The 27,146-nt window shown below is 43.0% G+C and overlaps 1 protein-coding gene across 5 annotated transcripts in view; it reads left to right on the top strand.

Moving 5' to 3' along the window:
- The window catches only part of Pka-R1 (protein kinase, cAMP-dependent, regulatory subunit type 1), a 173,369-nt gene that overhangs the window by 140,548 nt on the left and 5,675 nt on the right, over positions 1 to 27,146 (top strand). For all 5 annotated transcript variants that reach the window (XM_065230540.1, XM_065230541.1, XM_065230543.1 and 2 more), the window contains 2 exons: positions 9,443 to 9,662; positions 9,736 to 9,890. In XM_065230540.1, the coding sequence (XP_065086612.1) occupies positions 9,443 to 9,662; positions 9,736 to 9,890 (375 nt within the window). The remainder of the gene's footprint in view (positions 1 to 9,442; positions 9,663 to 9,735; positions 9,891 to 27,146) is intronic.

A 27,146-nucleotide genomic window follows, 5' to 3' on the forward strand; every position in this document is an offset into this window, starting at 1 on the left:
CCAATTTTTCTGACAGAGACAAAAAATAGATAAAAATATATGTATCATAAATTGGCTAAAAAGAATACCTCTGACAGTGAGGGAACTCGGTGAGAAATTTTGTGATACGGATTTTTTACTGAAAATCAACCGCGAATTCACGAATTTCACCACACCCAACTGCGGAATATGTTCAGAAGTACTTTTGGTACTCTTTCGATAACAATTTCGTTCGAAAACACTTAATTTTTTTGCAAAAATAGTTGCAAGCGAACCAACATCAACACCGATCGTGCCGAGCTCTTTCACGCACAAAAAAATCAAACAACGCAGACAGCAACATCTCTTCTGATGCTTGCAAACATGATGAATCACGTTTTCTTTCTCGATTCTAAAACTTCCCGGAGAGCGAGAAAACCACCAATCACATACGTATAACCGTCCGGGAGGCAGAGAGCCAGCGCTAATCCGGTAATATGCAACCGAAAACTATGAAAGCGAACGCACGCACAAAACAGAGAACAAACTTAAAACACAACCGTATCCAAAGGGGTTCGAAACTGCACTCGATGATCCATTGTTCCGTCCGGAGTTCGCTTCAAGTTGTCCGTGAGCACGCTCATTTCGTCCGGAAAACTGTCCCACTGTGCCTGCCGCCAAAGAATTGTTTCCGTCTGCTGGAGCTCTTCCTGTCCGCGTGATGCTTTCACCGACGCGTAATCAGGGTTGTCAAAAGAAAATCTGTAATCTGTAATCTTTTCATCTGTATTTCTTCTTCGAAAAATCTGTATCAATATCTGCATAGTTTTAATATTGCGTATTTCGCTCCAAAATAAACAAAGAAGTGTTGGAAGTGCGGTATCGGTCATAAAAGGGCGCTTTTGGTCCAAATCGTATAAGTACATTTTGCGCCGAATACATTAACAGCGGTAAGCTTCAACTTGGATTTACTTTTAATACCGTTCCTGTTTGGAAAATCTGCCTAATGTTTGCTTAAGATTGAATTGGTTAATAGCACCATCGATACCAAATCAACCCAACATTCGTTATCGGGATTTAAACCGAGGATAATATCAGCTGGTGCTTACCGTCATAAGATCATTCTAGATTAGTAATCCAAAAAAACAACGTACATATACGCAATTTGTGACGTAGGTAATTGCATGTACGTAAAGTGCTGTCATGAAGTTGTGTGTGCCCGATTACTTCACCCCGGTAATCCAGTTCATTGAGTTCTAAACTCTTGAGGCAAGGTTACGATAAAATGAAAGTAAGACTAACGCAAAAATTTAGCTGAATTAAAGACATACCTCAAAATATCTGTATATACTTTTACACAATAAAAAAATCTGTATGTCTGTATATACAGATTATTGGTTTGAAAACTGCTAAAAAATCTGTATAAATTGTGTATTTTTGGCATCCCTGCGCGTAATTCGCTGCCGTCGCTTGGATCAGCTGCCGCTGCTTCGCCGTAGTTGGTGTGGTCACTATCGGCTTTCCTCTTCTTTTTCGTCGGCAGTTGGTTATAGTTTGTCCAGCGAGAAATCGGTTCGACGTCGATCACCCCGTGGAACAGCACAATACCTCTTGCTTCCTCGTCCGTCTCTTCAATCATCATCTCTTGCGGCCGATACATAAACGCTGGCCCATTCAACCATTCTCCTTCAGTTTGCAACAGCGGACCTTGTCCCCACTTCGTCAGTACGTCTGCGATGTCCATATTGGTTGGAACCCATCTAAAATCCTCAACCTACGTCAGGTCTTGAATCTCATCAACCCGGAATGCAACGAATTGCTTGTATCGGTGTTGATCGGAATTGAGCCAACTGCACACGGTTCGAAAATGCATCCAGAAGACGGTGCGACTAATCTGATATGAGTGCGTGCCCAGGATCGTTTGACTCATCCAAGCCCCCAGAACAGCACCCAACAACTCCAGGCTCAAGTATGCTACGCAGCCGTATCCTTGTTCGAATCAACTACGGTCGACCTGGCACCACCGAAATAGCAGCGGGAAATTCTAATGGCTTCAACCTACTGCAATAAACTTTTCCACCGCTTCCATAATCCTTAAGAAATGGAGTCGATTTCCTAAGAAATGGAGTCGCAGTTGGAACGCCACAGGCATAGGATTATTATTTTTTCGTGGATGGTGAATGACGATAGTAGTCCGAGCGGATCGAAGAATCCCATCACGCAGCTTGCGACGAGCCTTTTCGTCGGTCGTTTTCCCTTGAACAAGTACGGCATCATCTCTTCACGGTGCATCGTTGAGAATGTGAACTCATCCATGCCCGGATACCAGATGATTCCCAGAACTCTTTCCTTAGATCCCAGAGCGTGGAGAACTTCTGGTGCATTGGAAACCCAGTTCCGGATCTCAAAGCCTGCTTTGTGGTGGACTAAGCGCACCTCCTGCGCCAACGAACCATACTTACCTTACCAATCAGGCTAAGGCCTTGTTGTCCTCTGCTGTCCCAAGAAGTCGTCTCCACTCTACTCGATCCATGGCCACAGTTCGCCAGCCTCGTAGTTTGCGAAGGGTCCGCAGGTCGCCTTCTACTTGGTCGATCCACCTTGCCCTCTGCGCGCCTCTTCTACTTGTTCCTGTTGGGTCGCTTTCTAGAACCAATTTACACTGGGTCGTCGTACGATATTCTTACGACGTGCCCAGCCCACCGTAGTGGCCCAATTTTTGCATTGTGGACGATGGATGGTTCTCCCAGCAGCTGGTGCAATTCGTGGTTCATTCGCCTCCTCCACGTTCAGTCATCCATCTGCACTCCACCGTAGATGGTACGCAACACCTTCCGTTCGAAAACACCAAGGGCACGTTGGTCCTCCACGAGCATAGTCCAGGTCTCGTGGCCGTAGAGGACCACCGGTCTAATCAGCATCTTGTAGACAGTCAACTTCGTGCGGCGGCGAATTTTATTCGACCGGAGCGTCCTCCGGAGTCCAAAGTAGGCACGATTCCCTGCCATAATGCGTCTTTGAATTTCCCTGCTGGTATCATTTTCGGCGGTCACCAGTGAGCCCAAATACACGAGTTCATCGACCATCTCGATTTCGTCACCGTCAATCTGCACTCGGGCTGGGAGGCTAACATTGTCGTCCCTAGAACCTCAGAATATACTACAGAAGAGCTACCCACGGGTGCGAAAACCAAATCGAGTGTGCGACCTAAATTATTCAGCTGCACGTTAACTTGATTCTGGTTCAAGAAGTCCATACCGTTGAATAACGCTGGACTCGCCGGAGTCAAAAGCGTCGAAGAAGCAAGACGAATTCCATTTTCAACCAGGCAGTACGAGGTTGATTGTAATCGCCGCACACGAGTACGTGTCATCCAAAGAAGCGTTGTCGCAGAGTTCACGAACGATGGCGATGTGTTCTTCAATTAGATCGACATTACAGCTTTTGTCCGGTGGAATGTAAATATTGCACATCAGGAATCGACGACCACGAATATTGGCAGAAACACACACTTGCTCCAGTCTCCTGCCATTGTTCGTATCAATGCGCGAGCTGCCATGTCGTTCGGCAACGGCTATGATCGCACCACCAAAGCAGCGCTTGTCGCAATTCAAATGGGAATGATCCCAACAGAAAACGTTGAATGAATTTCCAAAAATCTGCAGGGAATTGATGCTGTCGTCTAATCCTGTCTCCGTTAGCATAATGACATCGTAGGTACTGTCGAGAGATGCCAAAAAAAAATGTCGTCCAGTTTAGTCTTCAAACCTCTCACGTTTTGATAATAAATCCAGGCATCGATGGTACTGGAACTCCTAGGGAACGAAAGTTCTTCAGAGCGAGAATTACCGTTACTGTTAGGATACTTGCCATGATAGGCAGCTTGGAAGACCCCATCGCCAGTACTAGACTCAGGGCCGGGACGACTTGGGTGGCAGGAACGAGAAAGCTGCGAGATATTTTCCATGACGGCTGCGGGCTCGACTGAGCTAGGCGGGTCAGGGGTAGAGGTGGGCAAAACAGCTCAATAAGGGGAGTTGATTCTTTTGAACAGCTCTTCAGCTGACATTGAAATTATAGAAATTTTGATACAAATTCGAAATCGTGAAAGAAATAACTGGTTTTGGTGACCTTAAAACTACATAAAAAAGTAAAAGTAATCTAAACCAATAAATCCGTAGCTTACAACATTGCACTACTTTTCAATTGAAAACGCCACTAACGCATCAACAGAACTACCAATCTATAACTCTATCGCTTGTGATTGATAGAATTGACGCCTTTTCTCATGCTATGCAATTCAGTGTACACACAGATTTTAATGCTGATGTTAATTCTCCAGCAAAATTGCTCTCACCATTCTCGGCTCAGATCCGCAGAATCGTGAAGAATCGAGAGAAAAAAAAAAGATCCGAAGAGCTGGACGGATCCGAGAGCTGTCATCCTGAACAGCTCCCAGTGAATCATTCGGGTCGATGATTCAGATCCGGAGCTGAGCTGTGAGGTGGAGAGCTGCATTTCACAGTTATCTGCTTTTGTGTGGATCTTCCGGGAAGAGAAATGAGAGCACATATGCTGCAGCAATAACATCAGAAATAAGAACCGCAGAGGCGTCGCGTGCCTCATTTGTTTACCTGTGCACCAAACTTTGTTCGTTATAGTTTACTACCACATAGGGTAATTGACGGCTTCGGCAATACCTTATTCTATTATCGTCAGGAGGGTAAACAACATCTTTGAGAGCTCAATTTTGGCATGTGGATACATTCCCCCCTATTCTGCGAGTCACGTGACTCTCTCTCACCGGTGAGGTGACAATAGTCACCTCGTGTGAGGTGACTCTCCATTTGATTTACATGGAGAGTCACCTCACACGAGGTGACAATTGTCACCTCACCGGTGACAGAGAGTCACGTGACTCGCAGAATAAGGGGGATTGTGTTTCAGAGCATCTATTGGCCAAATTTGAGTGTTTTAAGACTTTGTTTACCCCCTGACGATAAATAAGTTAAGGTATTGCCAAAGTCGACATTTCCCCTATTAGTTTTTGTTTTGTTTTTCAATGCTCCATTAATTCGAGGGACATATTCTCAATTACTATATTAATCACTACCTAACGTAACATTTGAAGGGCCTATCATCTTGTGTAAACAAAACCTGTATGGTCCTTTTCGCGCTAACCGAAGTAGTAGGAATTTCAAAACTTAAATAATTCTTGCAAGGCTAAGAATGTCCGTCAAACACTTCCGAAAACATTTTTTTTTGTATCAAAAAAGTGTCAAAATCTAGAGAAAATTCATGAAGTCCTATGGGTAGCAAACTTGAATTAATCAACTCTTTATTCATCAGAACAACACTATCAGAATGAACCAGGGGAAGCTCATAAGTTTTGACAGTCGCACCGGCGCAACCATCGGTAATAATTGAGAGATTTACAACTGACAAGAGAGTGAGAGCGAGTTTTTGCGATCTCTTTCTGACTCTCTTTGCCTGCAATCAGATATCCAAGTGCACAGCGAGAAATGCACGCTTTAGGCACCCATACATCACAAATGTTCTTCCAATTTAAACTCACACATTCAAACCGGTCTGCAAGTATGATACAAGTCCAAAGCGTACCAGAATGCTGTTTCCGTGTTGCTCCCGTTTGATGCGTGACTGCTGAAAGTTTCAATTACAACTAGTGGTGCAAACCACCATGTATTGTGGAAAATTTGTGGTATGTTTCAAGAGGTGATAGAAGGTCTGCTTGGCTTACATCAGGCATTTGACCATTCACAAACTTGCCACCCGTCACCCAAAAAAGCTCGCTTTTAGGTGCACTATTTAACGAGTTTTGTCATGGTAGAGATATCGGTATGCTTAGAAATCAATGCATTAGGGATTAGGCAGACCATCCGAACTGAATTTAATCCTTTTTGAAGCAATAGAAATAGAGTATTCATGCTCACTTGTGATCTGGAGTAAAGAAGTACAGCTATAATGTGACCATGAAATCTATAAAAATCTAAACGCATTTTTTTTTTTATTATTCGCACCTGTGTCGTGCACAGGTTGCACATGTGGACGCGACGCCACTGAAGAACCGGGAACGTAAATACATTGGATAATATCAGTAGACATTTTACATAGTGTAAAACATGTAAATATGTCTCTCTCCCATAAAGTCGCTTAGAAGTTTGCTTTTACCGTTGATGATATCGATCACATATTGTATTACGCGCGCATCTTGGTTTACGCGGTGGCTGTTCAATGCGTAAGTAGAGTGTGGAGTTGTTCTTGACTTGTTATATCAGTGAGCTGATGAGCTGCGGTTCCTAAAAATTAAATCGTGGGTTATCAGCTCACTTTAGTGAATCAAGTCTTTAGAACTGCTCGGGAGCGGATCGCACATCTCTAATTCGGATCCAGAGCTGAGCTGTGAGGTTGAGAGCTGCATTTCGCTTTTCGGTTATTTGCTGTTGTGCGGATTTTCTGCTCTTCCAGAGAATGATTAGAGGAGAGGTGAGAGCACATATGCTGGAGAAGTAACATTAGCAATAAGAGCCGGGTACGTAAATCCGTACGTGGATAATACCAGTAGAAATTTAACATCGTGTAACACCATACAGCCACTTGGAAGTTTGCTTTTACCGTTGATGCTATCGATCAGCAGGCACATGTTGTATTACGCGTGCATCTTGGTTTACGCGGTGGCTGTTCAATGTGTAAGTGGAGTAATGAGTCATTTTCTGAAAACTTCCGATGGAATGGTTTAGCCTCGTGATATCAGTGAGCTGATGAGCTGCGATTCCTAAAAAATGAACCTCAGGTCATCAGCTCACTTTAGTGAATCGGTTCTTTAGAACAGCTCGGGAGTGGATCATCCATCTCTAGTCAGGGGCTTCCGTACTGCTATGTGTAGGGCGTCCCGGGTCAGATGACGATGAGCTTGTTTGTTTTGAAGAGTGGTGTGAAGATGAAGCGTTGAAAAGTGATGAAGGGATATGCGTTGGTATATTGCAACAACTAGTGTCCTCGAACGGACATACGCTGGAATCGGAAGCACGTTCAGGAAGTGAGAGTTCATGAAAAAGAACGTACTTGCCTGGGAAAGCAGGCTCGAGGACGTCAACTACAGTCTCGACAGCAGGGCCGCGACGACTATGATGAACGCTGGCAGCAATAGACCGGACTGTGTCGAGCTGAGAAGTGGCCTCCAATGTGCTTTTTAACATGCGTCGCGGGGTCCGTCAATCCGACAGGAAGCATCAGTTTTTTTTTTTGGGAAATTGACAAACTTCCGTAAACGGATACCAACGGGCCAAGTCGAGGGTTCCAACGCCAATTCCTTCAGATTAGGGTCCAATCCGATCATGTAAGAAACAAACGTCAAGTTGGCGGTATCTATGCCCTTCGGAACAAGGCGCACCACATCAGCAGCATCCGAAGTACACAAGTAGCGGATGGATGGATGGATGGATGTAATGTCAGCCTATATTCCCCTAATTTGGGTCCATATATAAATTCAGCAATCGACTAAATTTTCAATAACGACCAAAGATATCAATTAGTACCGTCCCAATGACGCATGCATCTAGATAAATTGATAAATATCAGATTTTTAGCGATGGGCCCAATCTTAGATCCAAAGGCAAACATTAGAGCCATTTTTCCTACTGGTCTATTTTGTATTTAATTCTACAATTTGTATAGTCCTCGAATCCAAAATTATTATTCATACTAGATACGTTTTAAACTGCTGTGAGCCATGAAATGCAGTCCCTGCACCTTGAATAAATTATACCAGTAACGCTTGACTCGACTTGCATAATAGGGCCCATAACAGTGAAACATCTGATATTGGTTCGGTGCTCGAATCGTTAAACAAATGTTTGAAGTTTCTGGAGTTCACGCGAAATTTCGTCGTTTTGCAACCTTGACGAGACAGGTCTTATTCTATGAAAGTAATAATGCATTCTGACATACCAAATTGTAAGTTTGAATTTCAAATACTCGATCAAGAACCACGATCGACAACCTTGAATAAATTCAGGAAAAAAAAACATAAAATGAACATTCTTGAACAAAATCAATCAAACACACGTAGGGAAAAAAGTAATCACGAGTAGGTAAATTAATTGTATGCAAACTGGCGCACTGCTTGAGTGTTGTTAATCATCAATCCGTCAACTGACGATGATCCTACGTGTACACAATTATACCCAAACAAACAGGATAATCAACAAATGCATAAATTCTCCCAAAATAGACCGGGTGCCAATTGGGAATGTTCGACCCATCAGCAGCAGCGTCATAAAAAAAAACACACACACACATTTATGAGGTGTTCCTTTCTTCAACTGCGAGCTTCTTATTTGTTTATTTACCTACCTCAATCAAATTGTAAACTGACAGCGAAGAAATATTGTAGTGCTCACTTTTCGGGGCACCAGATGCTGCTCCGGTGCATCAATTATACCCCGGGGTGGTGGCAGTGGATGGGAAAGAGCGCGTAAGCATGCTGATGGCTTAATTGATAGGTGCAACCATTCATTTGGGGAATTTTGGCTGTTCGATCGTGAATGAAACATTTCAACGAGATCATTTCTATGCGAGATGATGGTTGGCAGACTTGCAATTGCTCAATAACTGCTAAAATGTTATTATTCGGAATTATGAAACTGTGAGATATTGTAATGATATTTTTTTTATTTGTAAGATGCAGGAAGAGAAGGTAAATGATGAGCGCTCAATCATCGCGATTACTCATTACAACTCAAATCTCTAATTGTGACCCTTTGAAAGCAACATTGACAGGTTTTATGGATCATACACAAACTTTACCTCCTCTTCCTGCATCTTACAAATGAAAAAATATCTAGCGTTCAGAATCATAAGGGCCTAACTGCGCTGATTCATTCTCTTAATCGATTTTGTCTTTTGTTAATAGCTCGACTGTATTGAAATTTCTCGGCGCATTTGAAATTGCCTTTGTTAGTTATTACAACCTTTTACTTTTTTAATTTCGATAAATTGGTTCACTTAACTTTGGTAATGCGCAGAGTAAATCGTTGAAACGCTAGATATCGTTACAATATCTCATAGTTTCATAATTTCTACAAGTAGCTGTAAGCATTTGCAATCCTGACGGTTGGTGTTTAGTTCATTGAAATTGTTTGTGTAAATATTTTCCAATGGAAACGCATGGCAATGTGCAGCGAGTGTTAAATACTACTAACTAGTAGCTACCGACTACCGTTTCATAACCTCTCGAATTAATTAAACCGAGTAGGAAACGATGTTCTCAAACTTTCTCGTACACTGGCAGGCTCGTGTACACAACGGGTTACATGCAATCCATCATAACAATTTATCCGCCTTCTCGTCATTTCCATTATAACACTATGCAGAACTTTCCGCGTCAACCCACCACCGCGACCATAATGCTGGGCAATCTACCAATAACATGTTTGTCTTTTTTCACCCCACACGTGCCACACAGGTTTTCGTAAATAACGAGCAGGTAACAACAATTAGCGAGGGCGGAAGCTTCGGCGAACTGGCCCTGATCTATGGAACTCCGCGAGCCGCCACGGTACGTGCCAAAACCGACGTCAAACTGTGGGGCATCGATCGGGACAGCTACCGGCGCATTCTGATGGGATCAACCATCCGGAAGCGGAAGATGTACGAAGAGTTCCTATCGCGGGTGTCGATTTTGGGTGAGTTTGGAATTGCATACTATAAGCTAGAAAACGGAAAAGATTATAACCACTGTGATGATTTTGATTGCAGAGAGCTTGGACAAATGGGAACGACTCACCGTGGCGGATGCACTGGAACCGGTTTCGTTCGAGGATGGTGAAACGATCGTGAGGCAAGGCGAGCCAGGGAACGATTTCTATATCATTGTGGAAGGATGTGCCACCGTTCGGCAAAAGCGAGAAGAGGTAGGTTTTTTTTTGCGGCAGTTCTGAACAGCAACTTGCTATTTGACATTAGTTAGTTTAAGGGTGAGAATATCGATTTTCCTCCACCAAGCTCAAACAATATCAACTCAGATCCTGATAATTCTCGCAAAATGTTAGCTCATTCTGCACTGGCCTTTGAAGTTTACATGGGAATTAATATGGGAAATGCGAAATTTTTACTCAACACGTCCTAACCATTGACCATAATTATTTACGGAAAAATTTGTTAGGGTAATTTGCCAATTGTTGTATAGCTGAGCACGTACTTTTGGTTATTTTGGATTTTAATTAGATTGAAATCGTTTTTGAAGTTGGAATTCCTCAAGAAACCTTTGAATGTGATTCATGAAGCATTCACAGCGCTCATCAACAATTTATATTGTTAAAATCATTCTGTATAATAAAACTTTTGAATGTCCCTCAGAGTCCAATTGCTGCACGCATCATTTGCTTTGACATTCTATTATTGCACACTTTGTATCTAATTATTGCACACTCATAAAACATGGCTAAATGCATCTTGGAATGACATTTATCAGCAAGAATGATCATTGAGTGATTATGTTAGATGATTAAACGTAAGTTACGATATCAGCTATTTTATTGAATTTATTTGATGCGGTTAATTATCGTAGCAAAATATACGCAGCAGCTGTTGAAACGTTGCATACCTTCAGGCATTATCGCCATAGACGATAATCCAGGACCAAAAGTGCAAATATGATCCAATTATTGACCATTCATATTTTTTTCCGAAAAGATTGGTAGATGTATTGCAATTGATCTCATAAACAATTAAAGCAGTGAATCGGGAAATCGGGAAAAGCCGGAAATTTGAGTCACCGGGAAAAAACCGGGAAAAACCGATGAATTTTGTATGACAAATCAGGAAAAAATTTGAGCTTATTCCGAGAGTCGAAGTGACTGTTGTCATAGTTGACACCTAGCCCTTACAGTGTACGGACGAGTAATACTACGGCAGAGAAAAAAGTTGTGTTTTTTTTTTTACTTTTTCCGGACACCCGTCCGATGAGTTTTGCTACCCTTTTCCGAGAGGAACCAGCACACACCACAAACATGGCCAACCGCCAACTATGCGTGATTGACTTTAGTGTCATGCCAGCAAAACCCAAACCGTCCCGAGTGGACAATTTCATCCCGAACGATGTTCAGCTTGATTGGTGCAAAGTGCGAGGATTGCAGCTCAACAACATCACATCGTACGTATTCATCAAGATGGATACAATAGAATCTGCAGAACAATTCGCTGAAGAGCACAACCTCAAGCACACGGTGGAGTACAAAGACATCACCTACCGTATTCCGTTCTTCATGAAGCAACGGATGTTAAGCTGCATGATATGCCGTTTGATATGCCAAACCATATTATCGCAGAACAGATGACGCAGTTTGGTGAGGTGTTGTCGATAAAAGATGACTACTGCAGGAACCTTTTCAACAAGGTTCCTAATGGAGTGAGAATAGTTCGAATGCGCATTTCTAAACCCATTCCGTCGTATGTGACAATATACGCAGATATCTCACATATGACCCTCGTCACACACAAAAACCAGATCCCCACTTGCCGTCACTGCAACCGAAGGGTGCAATGGACCATGAAGTGCTCCGAATATGCAAAATCATTGCGTGAGGAAAAAAAAACTGAATTCACCTGAGGCACCAACTGAAACTGGACATCCAACAACTGCAACAAGTATTTCGAGGGACATATCGCCAAGCGAACGTTTCGGTTCGATCGAGGACGAAATTCCAATGCCAGTCCTCACTCCAGCCAACACCGCCTTCCACACCACCGAAACTGCTGCTGAGACGTGCTCCGCTGCTGCTACTGCTGTTGTTGATAATTTCGTTGCTGCTGTTACTGCTAACTCCGCTATACTGTTGTTGCTGCCTCCCCAACGGGACAGCGGTCATCTCAACTCGTCCAAGAAGTGATTGATGTGAGTGAGAAAATTCTCAAATCACCTAACTGGAACCAGCGAGAGATCTCCAATGAAAATCAATGCACCCGTAACCATCATTCGGAATCTGCATTCAAACGTCCGGGATCACCCAAGACTACCGAAAGCAAGAGGCCTTCCAGGTCTAAAAATCGTCATTAAAATGGATCTAAAAAGCTACAACATTTGTACCATCAATATAAACAACCATCCAATACCAAAATGTGCATCGTAGTCTAGATTCCCGTTTGATCTCTTTCCAGATAGGGGAGGTCACCTTTGTGAATGTTTATGCTCCATCTGGTTCACAAAACAGGAGTAACCGCGAAAGCTTCTTTAATTCCATCGTGCCATTTTACTTGCAACGGGCATCTAATTATACAATATTTGGAGGTGACTTCAATTGCGTGGTGAACGAAAGGGATGCCATCGGCTCCGGTAACCCGAGTCCAACGTTGAAACGATTGATGACTTCAATTAAACTCACCGATACGTGGACAAATCTGAATGGAACTCGAGTAGAATATTCATTACTGCGACACGATTCTGCATCACGATTGGACAGGATTCTGGTACGCGCAACCATGCGGGGATGGCTAAGGAATGCTTACTTCTGCACTACTGCTTTCACCGATCACAAGGCTTACATCGTACGGATAGTTTTACCGGACCTTGGCACATCAGCTGGTAGAGGTGTGTGGAGTCTTTTTACGAAAGTTTTGGACGAACCTGAAGCATTCCCCGAACTTGAACGAAAATGGATATACTGGGTCCGAAACAGAAGGCATTATGCAACATGGATGGATTGGTGGATCACTTTTTGTAAGCCGAAACTGATTTCCTTTCTTAAATGGAAAACATCGCTGCTCTTCAATGATTTTCGTGGAACCATGGAAATTTAACAAACTCAGCTTTCGCACGTGGTTAATCAACTTCCTGGAAATCCGCACGAACGTTCTAACATCAATCGCATCAAGGGACAAATTCTTCAACTACAGCGAAATTTGTCAACAAAGCTCCGAAGGAACAATTCATCTTATATAGGTGGTGAGCAGACAAGCCTGTTTCATCTAAACGAGCGGTCAACACGCAAAGCACGAACAAGCATCAACTTGCTCGAACTTCGAGATGGCAACGTTACCATGGATATAAATGAAATTCGTGCTGAAGTCTCCCGTTTCTTCAATCAACTGTATGCTGCTGGTGAAACCTCTAATACTGCGAGGTTCTTGCCGACTAGAAGTATCCCAAATGATATCTTACTTACTTACTTAAGTGTCCTGAGCGCCATCCCTGGCGCAAAGGGCCAACGTGAAAGATCTCCATCCTGGGCGATTGTTTGCTTTCGCCTTGACCTGGGCCCAGGTCAAATTCCGGTCGACTTGCTTAATCTCCTTGTTTAGGCTTCGCCGCCATGAGCCCCTGGGTCTGCCTCTGCTGCGATGTCCGGCTGGATTCCAATCCAGCGCTTGTTTGCAGATTTCATTTCCGCTCTTCCGTAGAGTGTGGCCAACCCACCTCCACTTACGTTCCCGAATTTCTGTCGATATCGGCTTCTGGTGACACCGTCGATGGAGCTCGGCATTCGAAATCCAGTTGTGAGGCCACCAAGCACGAATTATATACCGCAGGCATCGGTTGATGAACACCTGCAGCTTCTGTGTGATCTCCGCTGATACGCACCATGTTTCGCTAGCGTACAGCAGTACAGATTTCACGTTAGAGTTGAAAATTCGGATCTTCGTGCGGAGACTAATCTGATTTGACTTCCAGATGTTTCGTAAACTCGCAAAAGCAGCCCTTGCCTTCTTGATCCGTGCACCTATGTCACTCTTGGTTCCGCCGTCCGACGCTATCTGGCTGCCAAGATATTGGAAACTTTCAACCTTCTCCACTTCCTGACCAGCTACCGTAAAATTGGATGGATTTCCCGTGTTGATATCCAACGATTTAGTCTTGCTGACGTTGATGTTGAGACCTGCCGCTGAGGAGCGTTCGGCGAGATCGTCGAGCTTACTCTGCATGTCAGAACGCCGTTGTGATACTAAAGCAACGTCATCCGCCAAATCTAGGTCGTTTAGATGCTCCATTGTAATAGGCTGCCAGAGCAACCCACGGTTCGGCACACGGTCGATCGCACCAACCATTATCTCGTCGATTACGATGAGGAACAGTAGCGGTGATAGAATACATCCTTGCCTCACTCCAGCGACTACCCGAATAGGGTCAGATAGGGCTCCGTTGTGCAGCACCCTGCACGTGAAAGCCTCATACTGAGCTTCGATGAGGTTGACGATTTTATCCGGAACTCCCTTGCGCCTTAGGGCGCCCCACAGGTTTTCGTGGTTGAGTCGGTCGAAAGCTTTTTCGTAGTCAATGAAAACCAAGTAAAGGGACTCTTGGAATTCGTTGACCTGCTCCAAGATTATGCGGAGCGAGACAATATGGTCCACACAGGATCTTCCAGCACGGAATCCCGCCTGCTGCCGTCGGAGAGTCGCGTCGATCTTCTCCTGTATCCGGTTGAGGATAACTTTGCATAGAACTTTGAGAACACAGCACAGTAACATAATGCCACGCCAGTTATCGCATACAGTTGGGTCCCCCTTCTTTGGGACCTTCACTAAGACGCCCTGCATCCAGTCAGCCGGAAAAGTCGCGGTGTCCCAGATATTGCAGAATAGTTGATGCAACATTTGTGCAGATAGCATGGGGTCAGCTTTGAGCATCTCTGCTGATATGCGATCGACCCCGGGAGCCTTGTTGGATTTCATGGAGCCTTGTTGGGTCATGGTCATGGTTTCAAATGATATCGAGGAAAACATATCGATCATGAGAAATGTTGTGGAGGAGGAGGTTTTCGCTGCAATTAAATCGAGCTGCTCAAAACAATCCCCGGGCATTGACGGATTACCCCAGGAATTTTACCTGAAATGCTGGAGGATAATTTCGAGGGAATTCACACTTGTCATAAACGACGCCTTGTCAGGTAACGCTCCCAAAAACTTCCTTGAAGGTATATTAGTTCTTGTACGGAAAAGGGGTAACGCTTTTCGTCCCATTTCTTTGTTAAATTTTGACTTCAAAACCGTCTCGCGTATCCTGAAGCAGCGCATGGAAAAACTTGTTCCACTGGTGCTATCCGCTGATCAGAAGTGTTCGAATGGCTCCAAAACTATCTTCGAAGCAACGACAAAAATCTGGGATACGATATCAGAATTGAAGCAACGGCATCAGAACGCGCTGCTAGTTTCGTTTGATCTGGACCACGCGTTTGATAGCGTTGATCATTCATTTCTTCAGCAAACAATGTTAAAAATGAATTTCAATCCGGCACTAGTAGGCCTCATCAAAAAGTTCATGGAGAATTCTTTTCGAGGATATTAGTGAATGGTCATCTAACTCCCAAAATCCACATCCAGCGTTCGGTCCGTCATGGAGATCCCTTGTCAATGATACTTTTTGTACTGTATATGCAACCTCTCTTGGACGTATTAAGGCGAGCTTTTCCTGGTGTGATAATTAATGCTTACGCAGATGACATCTCAAGATCCTAGGTATCTTTTATTGCGAGAATACCCGAACTGCCAGAGATCTCAACAACAACAAACTACGAAGCTCGCATTATAACTGAGCTGAGAAAGTTCCTGTGGATGGGGCACCCTCAACAGTTCAAGATCTCCTTTCAAAATCTTACGCATCCCAAAAACCGTGGTGGTTTAAACCTACACTCTCCAGCGTTGAAATCAAAAGCTCTTCTACTGAATCGATTGGTTAAGTCATTGGATCAACTTACACTGCTAGCCGATTTTCTGGAAGGATCTGGTAATCCACCGAACGTCCCAAGTATCCCTGCAGAATTTCAGCACGCTAGGTTGGCATTGCAGGAAATATCATATCTCTCCTCCAATCTTTTGGAGAACCAGACGGCGAGTGGTTTGTACCAACATTACCTTTCGCTGCTTCCGGATCCACCGACCTTCACCGACTCGCAGATAAACTGGAAAGCGGTCTTTAAAAACATTCACTCCAGCCTGCTTCCAGCTGAGCAACGGTCAGCGTGGTATCTCATGATACATGAGAGGGTTCCCCACAACCAGCTTCTTCATCGCCAAAATCCAACAATCGACCCATTATGTGCCTTATGTCCAGGAGAAATTGACACTATCGTTCATCGCATCTTTAAGTGCACAAGGAGTCGTAATGTCTGGTTCTATCAGAAGTCTTTATTAGCTCATCTAGACCCTAGGCTTCGTCGCATGGAACCAGAAAAGTTTATGTATCCAGTCTTCTCAACATCTACAAGAGCTACAAAACAATCTTTGATTAAACAGTTAGGCGAAATGTTCCTTTACTTAGTTAATACAAATTTTGCAGATGTAAGCGTCGAAAACTTTAGAATTTTTATAGAATGTATGTAACTTTAATATAACTGACAATAAAGCATGAAGATATTATAAAAAAAAGTGAAGTGAGAAAAGTCACGTCGTGGTGACGTGAGTCTCCATTTGAAATGCACAAAGAGCCACGTCACCACGTCGTGACTTTTCTCATTGCACTAGTGACGGACTTTCGTCACTTCGACTCTCGGAATAACCCCCATTTACTTAATCTTTTTCTTTTTTTTTTGCATTAAATAAGATTTTGTAACCTTAAAAATTCTCAAGATTCTTGGACTAGACTAGTTTTTTTTTAGAGAAAACATCAAGGTTTTTTAGAAAAATCGAAAGGGAGTTTTGGAAAAAACTTTTAATGACTGTAGACTTTAATTCTATGTCACTTGTGTGAGTTCTGAGCAGTAGCGTCGCGGAACCTCACTTTTTTCCAGTTCAACGCATTTGAAAACGTTATTTAGGGTCACGCTTACATTCAAATCAGTTTCAAAAGGCACAGGATCTTCTAGTTTCACTGATTTGTATCCCTTGAAATCAATATTGAACAGGTAGATTGAGGTTAGGGCGACGCCACTGGTTCAGAGTAATTTTTTTAATAACTCTGTAGAAAATTCCAAATCAATTGCTAAGAGGATCCCAGGATCCGTGAAAAATACCAAGTAAATCAAATTTTAAGCGTACAATTCTAAAGAAATTCTGATGATAATTTGAAGAAAATTCCTAGGATAATTTCAAGGGCATCGCAAAACGAATTTCTATAAAATTTTAAGGAACTTCTAAGCAAAATTGCAGAAGAATTCAGAGGAGAATTCCAATATAATTCTGCACAAAATTTCGAGACAATTCTGAAGTGAATTGTTTGGAAATTCAAAAGATTATTAAATCAAATTTTGAACAGAATTATAGCAGGACTCTTCAGCGAATTCTTAGAAAAAGCTTTCCAATATGAAGAAAATCAAAGGATGAATTTTATGTTATGTTTGTTTTATGGATTCTAGACTGTTATAAATATTTTTTAGGGACTCTCAGAGAGAATCTCAATCGTATTTTAGCAGAATTCTGAAATAAACGCTGGGAAAAGATTCAAAAGAAAATGTTTGAGAATATCCTAAAAATGATTAAATTTTCAGGGAAGTTAAAATATAGACTGAACTGAAAAAAAAAACTCTACTAACTTCAGCAAACTTCTGAAAACATCTGGAGCGTCTGCAAACTTCAGGAAATTTCTGCTAGTTTCAGGAAAATTCTGCGAATTTAAGGAAAATTCTTTGCGAGTTTCAGAAAAATTTTACGATCTTCAGGAAAATTCTACGGCGAAAATTCTGCGTTCTTCAGGGAAATCTGCGAACATTACGAAAATTCTGCAAACTTCAGAAAAATTCTGTGAACTTAAGAAACTTCTACAAATTTCTGGAGCTTCAGAAAAAAATATACGAATTTAAGAAAAATTCAACGAACATCAGGAAAATTCTGTGGCTTTCAGGGAAGTCTGCGTACTTCAAGAAAATTCTGTGAACTTCCGGAAAAGTTTGTGGGCTTCAAGAATTTTGGGAACTTCAAGGAAGTTTGCGAATTTCAGGATAATTCTGTGCACTAGAAAGTGTTGCTGAATTAAGAAAAAAAAAATATTAAGTATCTGAAAAGTCAGCCAACTTAAGAATAATTCTGCCAAATTTAAGAAAATTCTGTGAACTTCTGTAAAGTTCTGCAAACTTCTGGGAAGCTTTGCAAAGTTTTACGAACTTCAGGAAAATTGTGTGAACATCAGATAAATTATGCGACTTTCTGTGAAGTCTGCTTACTTAAGGAAAATTCTGGGAACTTCAAGGATATCTGCGAACTTCTTGAAAACTAATGGAACTACTGAAACAATAGACGAACTTCAGGAAACATTAGAAACATTCTGCGAACTACAGAAAAGTTTTGTATTTGTATTTAATCTTCGATATATAAAAACATCGTACAGACAAAAATAACTTATCTACTAATTCTAAGCTTAAACACAGTTTTAGTCATACCAAAATCAAACATATTGGAAACCTCGTTGAAACGATTACAGCAGACATCCAGAGGGTTGTTCATTCCATAGTCAGTACGGTGATTCGACCGGCGGAAGAACTCCGGTTGCCGCGTCACCCGAAACGGTGTGTTAAAGCGGAGTTTCTCAAGTATGTCTGCACAGTCGATATGGTCTGTCAGGACATCAAAGATGAGCATGCGTTGAAGGAATACTCGTCTGCTTGATAGTGTTGGTAGATCAATCAACATGCAACGGCTTTCATATGATGGCAGGTTCGTTATATATCTCCAGTGAAGGCCTCGAAGAGCATATCGAACAAAGTTCTTTTGAATTGCGAATATTTGAAAAATTCTACGAAATTCAGCATAGTTCTGAAAACTTCAGAATAATTGGTAAATCTGCGAATTTTAGGAAAATCTATGAGTTTCAGGAAAATCTTGCTTCTGGGAAGCTTCTGGAAAATTCTAGGAACTTCAAGTTCGCAGATATTTGCAGACCTGCTCTGAAGTTCTCCACAGAACTTCCCAGCAGTTCCATACAAAAATTCGCAGAATCTTTTTAAATTTCGCAGAACTTCCCTGAAGTTCCCGGCAACATTTTCCTGAATTTTGCCGCAGAACTTCCCAGAGTTTTGAATTATTGATGATCAGGTTTTGGTTTATCAGAACCGAACCCCGACCCAAACCCGTTAATTTTGGTTTCGAGTTTAATAAATTTGAAAAGCAAGATCAGGTTCCCAGAAGTTCCCTAAAGTTCTCCGCATAACTTCCCTGAAGTTCTCCGCAAAATTTCCATGAAGTCCATGAATATTTCATGAATGAAATACATCAGTTGCAGTTATAATAATCGAAATCCATTTCGTAAAAATTCCCTGAAGTTCCCCGTAGACTTTCCCTGAAAATTCTCGTAGAACTTCCCAGTGGTTCGAATTAGTGATGATCAAACTCCTGCGACACTTATGAGAAGTCGTAGAGTTCTCTGCATCTCTCTTAAGTAAATGTCCAACTAACAATCCTTTCCATCCTCAACAGTTGCAAGGACGTGGCCAGGATAGTTCTCGATTGTCGGATTTAGTGCTACTTCTATGTAAGAAGCCGAGATCAATTCTAAAATCTCGGTCAATAGTTCTTTGAAGCTCGCAGAGCTTCTCTGAAGTTTGTAGAACTCTCTGGACTGATATGCGATTATAGGCAGTACAGATCCCTTGAGGCATTCCTTTAGTTTGTGAACATTCAATGTGATCACTGATTCATTGCATGGTTTTAAATAAGGCCTGTACTTGAAAAAAATGCACCAGACAAAAGTGTTCGCCAAAAATTTATCGCATTTTACTATTAAAGGTCTTAAAAATGTCAAAAGTTGATTTGGTTTCAAACCGTATCAAAAAAGAATTTGTCAATCTTCAACCTCGTTTTTCTCGAAAAGAGTGAAATGTTAGATAGGACCTTTTGAAAAGTTAGGCAAGAATTCTGAAGGTTCTCGTTGTGAATAGCTTGTATCAATAACTTTGTCACTGGATGCTCAGCAGGAAGGATACAAGGATGCTTCTGATCGTAGCACACGTTGGCATACTTGATTCTTCCGTTAACCCGCAAGATTCCATTTTCATCCATCCACGGATTCAGGCTTCGTAGTCTTCCTACATATCTTCCCTGTTGTTCGTTCTTCTGACACTTGTCGGTTTGCTGTATTTCTTCGCTTAACTGCTGCTGTTGAACCATTCTGACGATTGCGCTAAGGGCCAATCTCATCTCCTTGACTGTAACGTATTTCGAATCATCACCTACCATCCTGAGTTTCCTCGCCTTATTGTAGAAACGGATAACGTAAGACATCACACGCTGCAGCTGTCTGAAGGAACTGAACTTCGTAAGTACAGGCATGTCGGTCATGGACAAACTTGCCAACATCGCAACCCGCATTTCTGGTAGATCCTTCACTTCTTCCGCAACCTCTTCTCCGTACTGGTTTTGCCGTAGGTACTCTGACCCGTGCCACCAAACTTGAATCTGAACTAGTGCCTTCGCATCGAGACCTCGTGACACTAGGTCTGCTGGATTATCGCTCGACCTAACATAACCATATTCGTAGGAAGACGTAAGTTTTTGCATTTCAGCCACTCTGTTGCCAACGTAGGTACTCAGCAGGTGTGGAGCCTTTCGTACCCAGCACAAGACTGTTTGCGAATCTGACCACATCATCTTTCGTCGAAAATCCATGTTGAGTGCCTTTGCCACTTGCGTAACCAACCTTGTCATGAGCTGAAAGCCCACAGTTCCAGTCTAGGAATAGTACCCTTGGTCCTACCCGAGATTTGCTGACCAGTAAGTGGACTTCCACCGTATTGTCTTCATGAATGCTTCGAAGGTAAACACACGTTCCGAAGGCTTCCAAAGTTGCATCAGAGAAGTCGTGTATTTCGACTGCAATCCTCCGAGGCGAAACTACCAGGCGTTCGATCTTCAAATCCGTCAATGCTTGCAGACCAGCACGAAATCGTTTCCATGCCTCCAACAGTTCCGTTGGTAGTTCCTCATCCCACGACATCTTTGCCCTCCACAGCTGCCGAATAAGAAGCTTAGCAACAACCACCACCGGTGCCAAGAGACCCATTGGATCGAAGATTTTGGCGATCTCAGAGAGAATGAAACGTTTCGTTACCGGTTACGAATGGTCAGCTGGCTCTATGTGGAACCTCAATTGGTCGTTTGACGGGTCCCAAAGTAAGCCAAGCGTTCGAATCACATTGTTGACTCCGTGTTGTTCGAATGACACCTGCTTTTCACGAAGATCCTCTGGGATTGATGCTAGAATTCGAGCATCACTTGTGTAGTTCAAAACCTCCCTTTCGTAGTAGCTCCACTAATTCTGTGTGTACCTCCGTAGCTTCTTCCCAACTATCGGTTCCTGACAACACATCGTCGATGTAAAAATCGTTCTCCAGTATTTTGGCTGCCCTTGGAAATGCGTGTCCTTCGTCCTGTACTAACTGCTTCAATGTTCGAGTGGCCAAGTATAGTGCTGACGCCGTCCCGTACGTTATTGTAGTAAGCTTGAGAATCATCAACGGAGCGGAAGGGATGGATCTCCAGAAAACACGCAGGAACTTGGTATGCTCAAGGCTCACTGCAATCATCCTGAACATTTTCGAAACATCTCCAGTAAAAACGACGGGATAGATTCGAAACCGTACGCATATATCAACGAGAGGCTCTTGTATGGTCGGTCCAACCATAAGCGTGTCGTTTAGGGATAGACCAGAAGTAGACTTCGCAGAATTGAAATACAGTGCGTAACTTCGTGGTAGATGACGATGGTTTCAGTATAGCATGATGCGGTAGAAAGTAACCGTCCGATGTGTCTTCCGTTTCGTTCAGAACTCGGCAATGACCAGGCCGAATGTACTCTTCAACAAATTCTCAATACGCTTTCTTGAGTTCCGCATCTCTGCTCAATTTCTTCTCGAGGTAGGTGAACCGTTGCAGAGCGTGATGCTTCAAGTCACCTAGTTGATTCACATTGCTTCGAAATGGTAGCTTCACAGTATATCGTCCGCTCGAGTCCCTCGTAGTAGTTTGCGTATAGTAGTCCTCACATGCCACCTATTCCGGCGACATTTTCTTAGTTCTTCAGATTCCCAAAACTTCTCAATCAGCTTGTCCAAGTTTGGTTCTTGACACGCCACATTGCAACTGACCTTCTGGTAGTTCCAGGCTGTAGAATCAACGAGTCCTCCGACCACCTATCCGAACAGAGTGTCTTGTAAGAACGGTAAATCTTCAGCAAGCTTGACATTACCTGATTTCAGGAGACCGAAGAAGTGTTCAATGCCTATGAGCATGTCCACTCGCTGAGGGCGATTAAATCCCGGATCTGCCAAATGCAGACCAGGTGGTATCGGCTAGGTAAAAATGTCGATGCAGCTCGATGGGATAGTTCCAGTGATCCTGTTTATCACCAGACACTCAACTTCACTCGCATAACCACTGCCTCTTGCTTGAATGGTGACGTTGACCATCGTAGTAACCGTCGTAGTAGCACCATCAACACCAATAACTTTGACATCCACCGACTGTCGTTTGACTTGCAGCAAACCCGCTAGCTTTCTGTGAGTAGATTCACCTGTGAACCACAATCCAAAAGAACGGTTGTGCCACTTCACCATTGCCAACAATATACACAATCGCCGTATACAGTAGTGATCGCTGATGATGAGTAACATAAGATGCACTGATTGTGGACGTCGAGGAATTGCTGGCTTTAACATTCGATGTGGAATCGCTTGCGTTGGTATCTTGAGGTGGGTTCTGCACTGGAGTAGACGTCTGCGGATCAAAACATGTAGCTACATTCATGTGTAGCGTAGTATGATGCCGCTTTTTACAGACTTTGCACGACATAGCAGAAGAGCATCGCGCTGTGTTATGCCCTTTCCTCAAACAATTGTAGCAAACTTTCACTTGCTTTGCTTTCTCAAAACGCTCGTTCGGACTCAGCTTCAAGAACTCACTGCACTGATGATTCGCATGAGACTCATCACAAAAGTTGCACCGGATATCCACCGATGCCGCTAGAGATGACACCTTCATTGGAGAAACTTTCATCGCAGTAGTAGTACCGATAGGCCTCTTCTGTTTTGCAGCAACCGTGTTGGATTCAATCCTTTCCAAAATTTGACACCGGTTTGCGAGAAAGGTAGTCGTTTCTTCGTAAGTTGGAATTTCTCCGTGCGTGATACTGCCTTCCCAAAGCTTCCGTGTTTCCAGATCCATCTTCGAAGCCAAAATGTTGACAAGCAAAACTTCCAAAACACCTTCCACTTCGTATTCGTGGAATTTGAAGGCCTCCACATGACGTTTACACTCATCCACCAAGTTTCCGCTGGTTTTTTGCCTGTACGCGCTTCTGCTCTCCGACTGGTGCGCTGAACACCTCCCAATCCGGATCCTTCACAGGAGTATGCATTCACTTCCGACCATGAACGGTGAAAATCGTATAAATCGACCGAGATTACGCGAAAATACCTCGAAAATCCGGCGACGTAGGACCAAAAATTTCGGGACGTAGTAAAAACGCGTGGACTGTACTTGAACGTTTTGTTTATTCTGGATGATTTTAGAAAAGTACAAAAAGATGTGTACGAAGGAAATCAAAAACGGAAGTTAAAAACAAAGAGCAAAAGAAAAATTACTATACATTTAGTTCAGTGTTATACATTTCTTCACTGCATCTGTCATCATCTGTGGCGCGTTGCAAAATCCATCGGTATGACGGAACAAGGCCCAAATCTCAAATCACTCCGGAAATAGCACCTGGTTTGTTTATCTACATAAAGCAACAAAACAACCGAACAGAAAAAAAAATGCGCATGCATTGTGGGTAGAAATGCGGCAAAGTGGTACCGGCAATTTTAGTACCATGCGCGTTTACCGCTGTGCCGCTGTCATTGTGTTCAGTCCAAGGGGTAGGTCACTCAACACAGTGTGACAAAAACACAGTAGGGCACACCATGACTTACTCATTTGGCACCAATCGTCCTTTTTTTTTTGTTATCTGTATAGTAACTGGCATCACTGCATTATTTCTGCGCATGCGCAGTGATGATGTGTCAAAATTTGATTGTTGCCACAAACAATTTTCGGTATCCGCAACTAATAATTTCGCCCGAGCCTAAAACTGTCCCTTATTGCTATGATCCGCAACCGGAGCAACGGAAGATGCCGACATCACGACGAGGACCGGGTGGATTTAATATGAATCTTTGAAAGCCAACGCAGGAGTACAGAAACTGAAACGGAATTGAGAAGTTTATGCACTAAATAGCAGTAAATCATTCTTTTAAATAAATTTTCTGACTACTTCTACGGATTTATTTCGTACGGTTAGCAGGGGACGATTTTGGGAAAATTGAACTGTGACGAATTGATTTCCTGCGTCATCCATTCCGCCTCCGGTAGCTCCTGGATGGTGATCCGAGTTTTGGGATTTTTGTCAACGGATTTCCTCAACGTCCACGAATGGGTTCTCGAAGAAAAACAACACGTACAGTTTCACACAGGAAGCCCACATTACCAGTTCAGGGTAGAAGTAGCGTTTGCCTACCAACACTTCCAGACTGCAGTACTCGGTCGTGACCCTTCCTGTACGAGCGTCGCCGATCCGAAGTCAATCAGTTTGATATGGAAATGGTGATCGATGATAACGTCCTCATCTTTGATGTCCCGGTGCAGAATGTTCAATGAGTGCATTCTCAATGTTCCTCACCAGCGTGTAATGTTTGCTGTACTCTCCGTGGATCAAATCTTCATCGCACTGCGACATACGGGAGACGGAAGTGGGCCGATCAAAGTGCTGCGCAGCAGTAGTATTCTTGATGGGCTACCCATTCTGTTGATCTGGCGTTGACGTAATCATTGTCTTCGACAGCTCGTACGGTTTGGTATACAAAAAAAAACATGACATGACACTCTTGGTACAGCGCGGCATACTTTAGGCACACTGAGAAAAATGTTGGCGCAAAATAAGTGTGTAGAGTGACCAACCCTTGGTTCAGTCCTTAACTCTGCACCCGTTCAATAACATTCACTTACACTCCCGATCTGGGGGCAAGACAGCTGTACTCAGAGTAAATATATTTGCAGCGAGTAAATCTGAGTTACTCATATTTACTCAAAAATGATCAAAGTAGTCTCGATTTTCTGATCAAAGAAAATATCGTCTGACAGCATATTTCGTTTGAAGCATCTGTTCGCCCATTTGAAAGATCTAATCGCTCGTTTAACAAATCAAATTGTGGACAAACGAAATGCTCTTGTGGTGGTTTGACTGCACGAGGGTTTTACGAGGCTTGTCGTTCGTGTGTGGCTTGGATGCCTTTCAGGCGCCTTCCCTCGTTGGTGAAGATTGGCATGGCCTAGGACGATACAGGAGTGACGGGAGTGACCCGTTCCAAAAGGGGAATGCTCCTTTTCGGTTACCTGAGGTACAACTTGAGCTTTAAACTTCCTTCGTGGTCAATAGAATTGGCCCTTGACTGCTGATTGTGGTATATTATGTAGCTGCTGATTCTACGCCAGATTAGGTCAGCTCTGACCAGCTTCGTGGAGTTTGTTAAGGTTCAACAATTAAATTTGTATTCTTAGAAGAAGTAAACCAATTATTTACCTTTTGTGGAACCTTAACAGTAATAATCATGCACACTTAGTTTTTTCTACCGAGCTCGGCTGTGCAAATCTTGGCAAAAATAAGTTTCACTGAGATCTCAGCAAAAGTGACATTTGATTACTGAGTTTCGGATAATGCTTAGTAAACAAATGAAATGTTTGCCGAGATCTCAGTAAAACTGTTTTGCCGAGATTTGCACAACCGAGCTCGGTAGAAAAAAACTAAGTGTGTGCCATGGTCATCAACCATAAACAGTGCCGTACCGTTTTTGGAAACACGGCCCCATATGTTTATTTCCTCAATTTTGTGCCCAGAGCACAACATTTCATGAAATATCAAGCGTCTAATCCCTAAAGAATGATCGAGTAATGTTATAAATCGAATGGAGCTTTCGTTGAATTTATAGACAGCATAACACGCAAAAATCATTTGTTACCAATAATGGGAAGGCACTGTATTCTTATCTTTTTGTAAATCGTGCAGCCTGTATGTAGTCTATTATTTTTATATATTTGTGTAAATTACGTTTTCATTGAGTTTCTGGAAGTTTTAAAAAAATATAAAAATTGAATTTATTGAATTAATTTAGCCTAATCCGAACCTATCGAACCGCATCAAAAGTCCCTACACAGAAATTCCAAGAAAGCGTCAACTTACTTTGCTTGACAGCATCGGTTTCGACATTATTTTCAATATAACAATCAGGTTGCTAAAGGGTGTCCACGATGAAATTGCCACACACAAAATTGATTCGCAAAATTCGAGTTTTCATCCGATTGCCATCAAATTTTCAGGGATTGAGAAATAATTATTAAACTTCATTTTACCATTTTACTCGTATTTTATTTACAGTCCATACGCAAATGCCCGCACCTTGGCCTTAACCTCGGCCATAAGATTCTGCACAACCTGTGAATCAACCGTTTTTTGCATGTAAACCCATACTTTCTTCAGTTCCTCGACTGTCTTCACTACCTTAGGTCGTTTAAGAAGGTGCTGCTTCATAATCGCCCAGTACTTCTCGATCTGGCGGAGCTCCGGAGTGTTGGGAGGGTTGAACATTTTCGGCACGAAATTGACCTTATTGTCCGCATACCACTTCAGCACGTCCTTGGAGTAGTGGCATGAGGCCAAATCCGGCCAGAAGATTGTTGGGACGTTGTGGGCCTTCAGGAGAGGAAGCAGCCGCTTCTGGAGGCACTCTTTTATGTACACCTGTCCGTTCATCGTGTCCTGGGTCACGAAAGGTGCACTCCGCTTCCCGCACGTGCAGATGGCTTGCCAAACCAGGAATTTCTTCGCAAATTTGGACATCTTCTGAGTGCGGACATGCTCCGGAACGCTGAACTTATCCTTGGCCGTGAAAAACAGGTTGCCGGGGATCTGTTTGAAGTCGGCCTTCACATATGTTTCGTCGTCCATGATGCAGCATTCAACTTTCGTCAGCATGTTGAGGTACAACTTCCTGGCACGGGTTTTGGCGGACTTGTTCTGCTTCTCGTCGCGATTAGGGGCCTTTTGTACCTTGTACGTTCGAAGCCCAGCCTTAGTTTTGGCCTTCTGGACAAAACTTCGGCTTAGGTGCAGCTTCTTAGCCACATCCCTAACGGAGGCGTTCGGATTTCGGTTGAAGGCCCCAACTACGCAGTTGTGATTTTTGGTGTTGTACGGAATACTTTTTCCTTCACTTCTGGGC

The sequence above is a fragment of the Ochlerotatus camptorhynchus genome, unplaced genomic scaffold (assembly GCF_037179485.1).
Source record: "Ochlerotatus camptorhynchus isolate MF236.1 unplaced genomic scaffold, CSIRO-AGI_Acam_v1.1 ptg000330l, whole genome shotgun sequence".
NCBI classification, from domain to species: Eukaryota; Metazoa; Arthropoda; class Insecta; order Diptera; family Culicidae; genus Ochlerotatus; species Ochlerotatus camptorhynchus.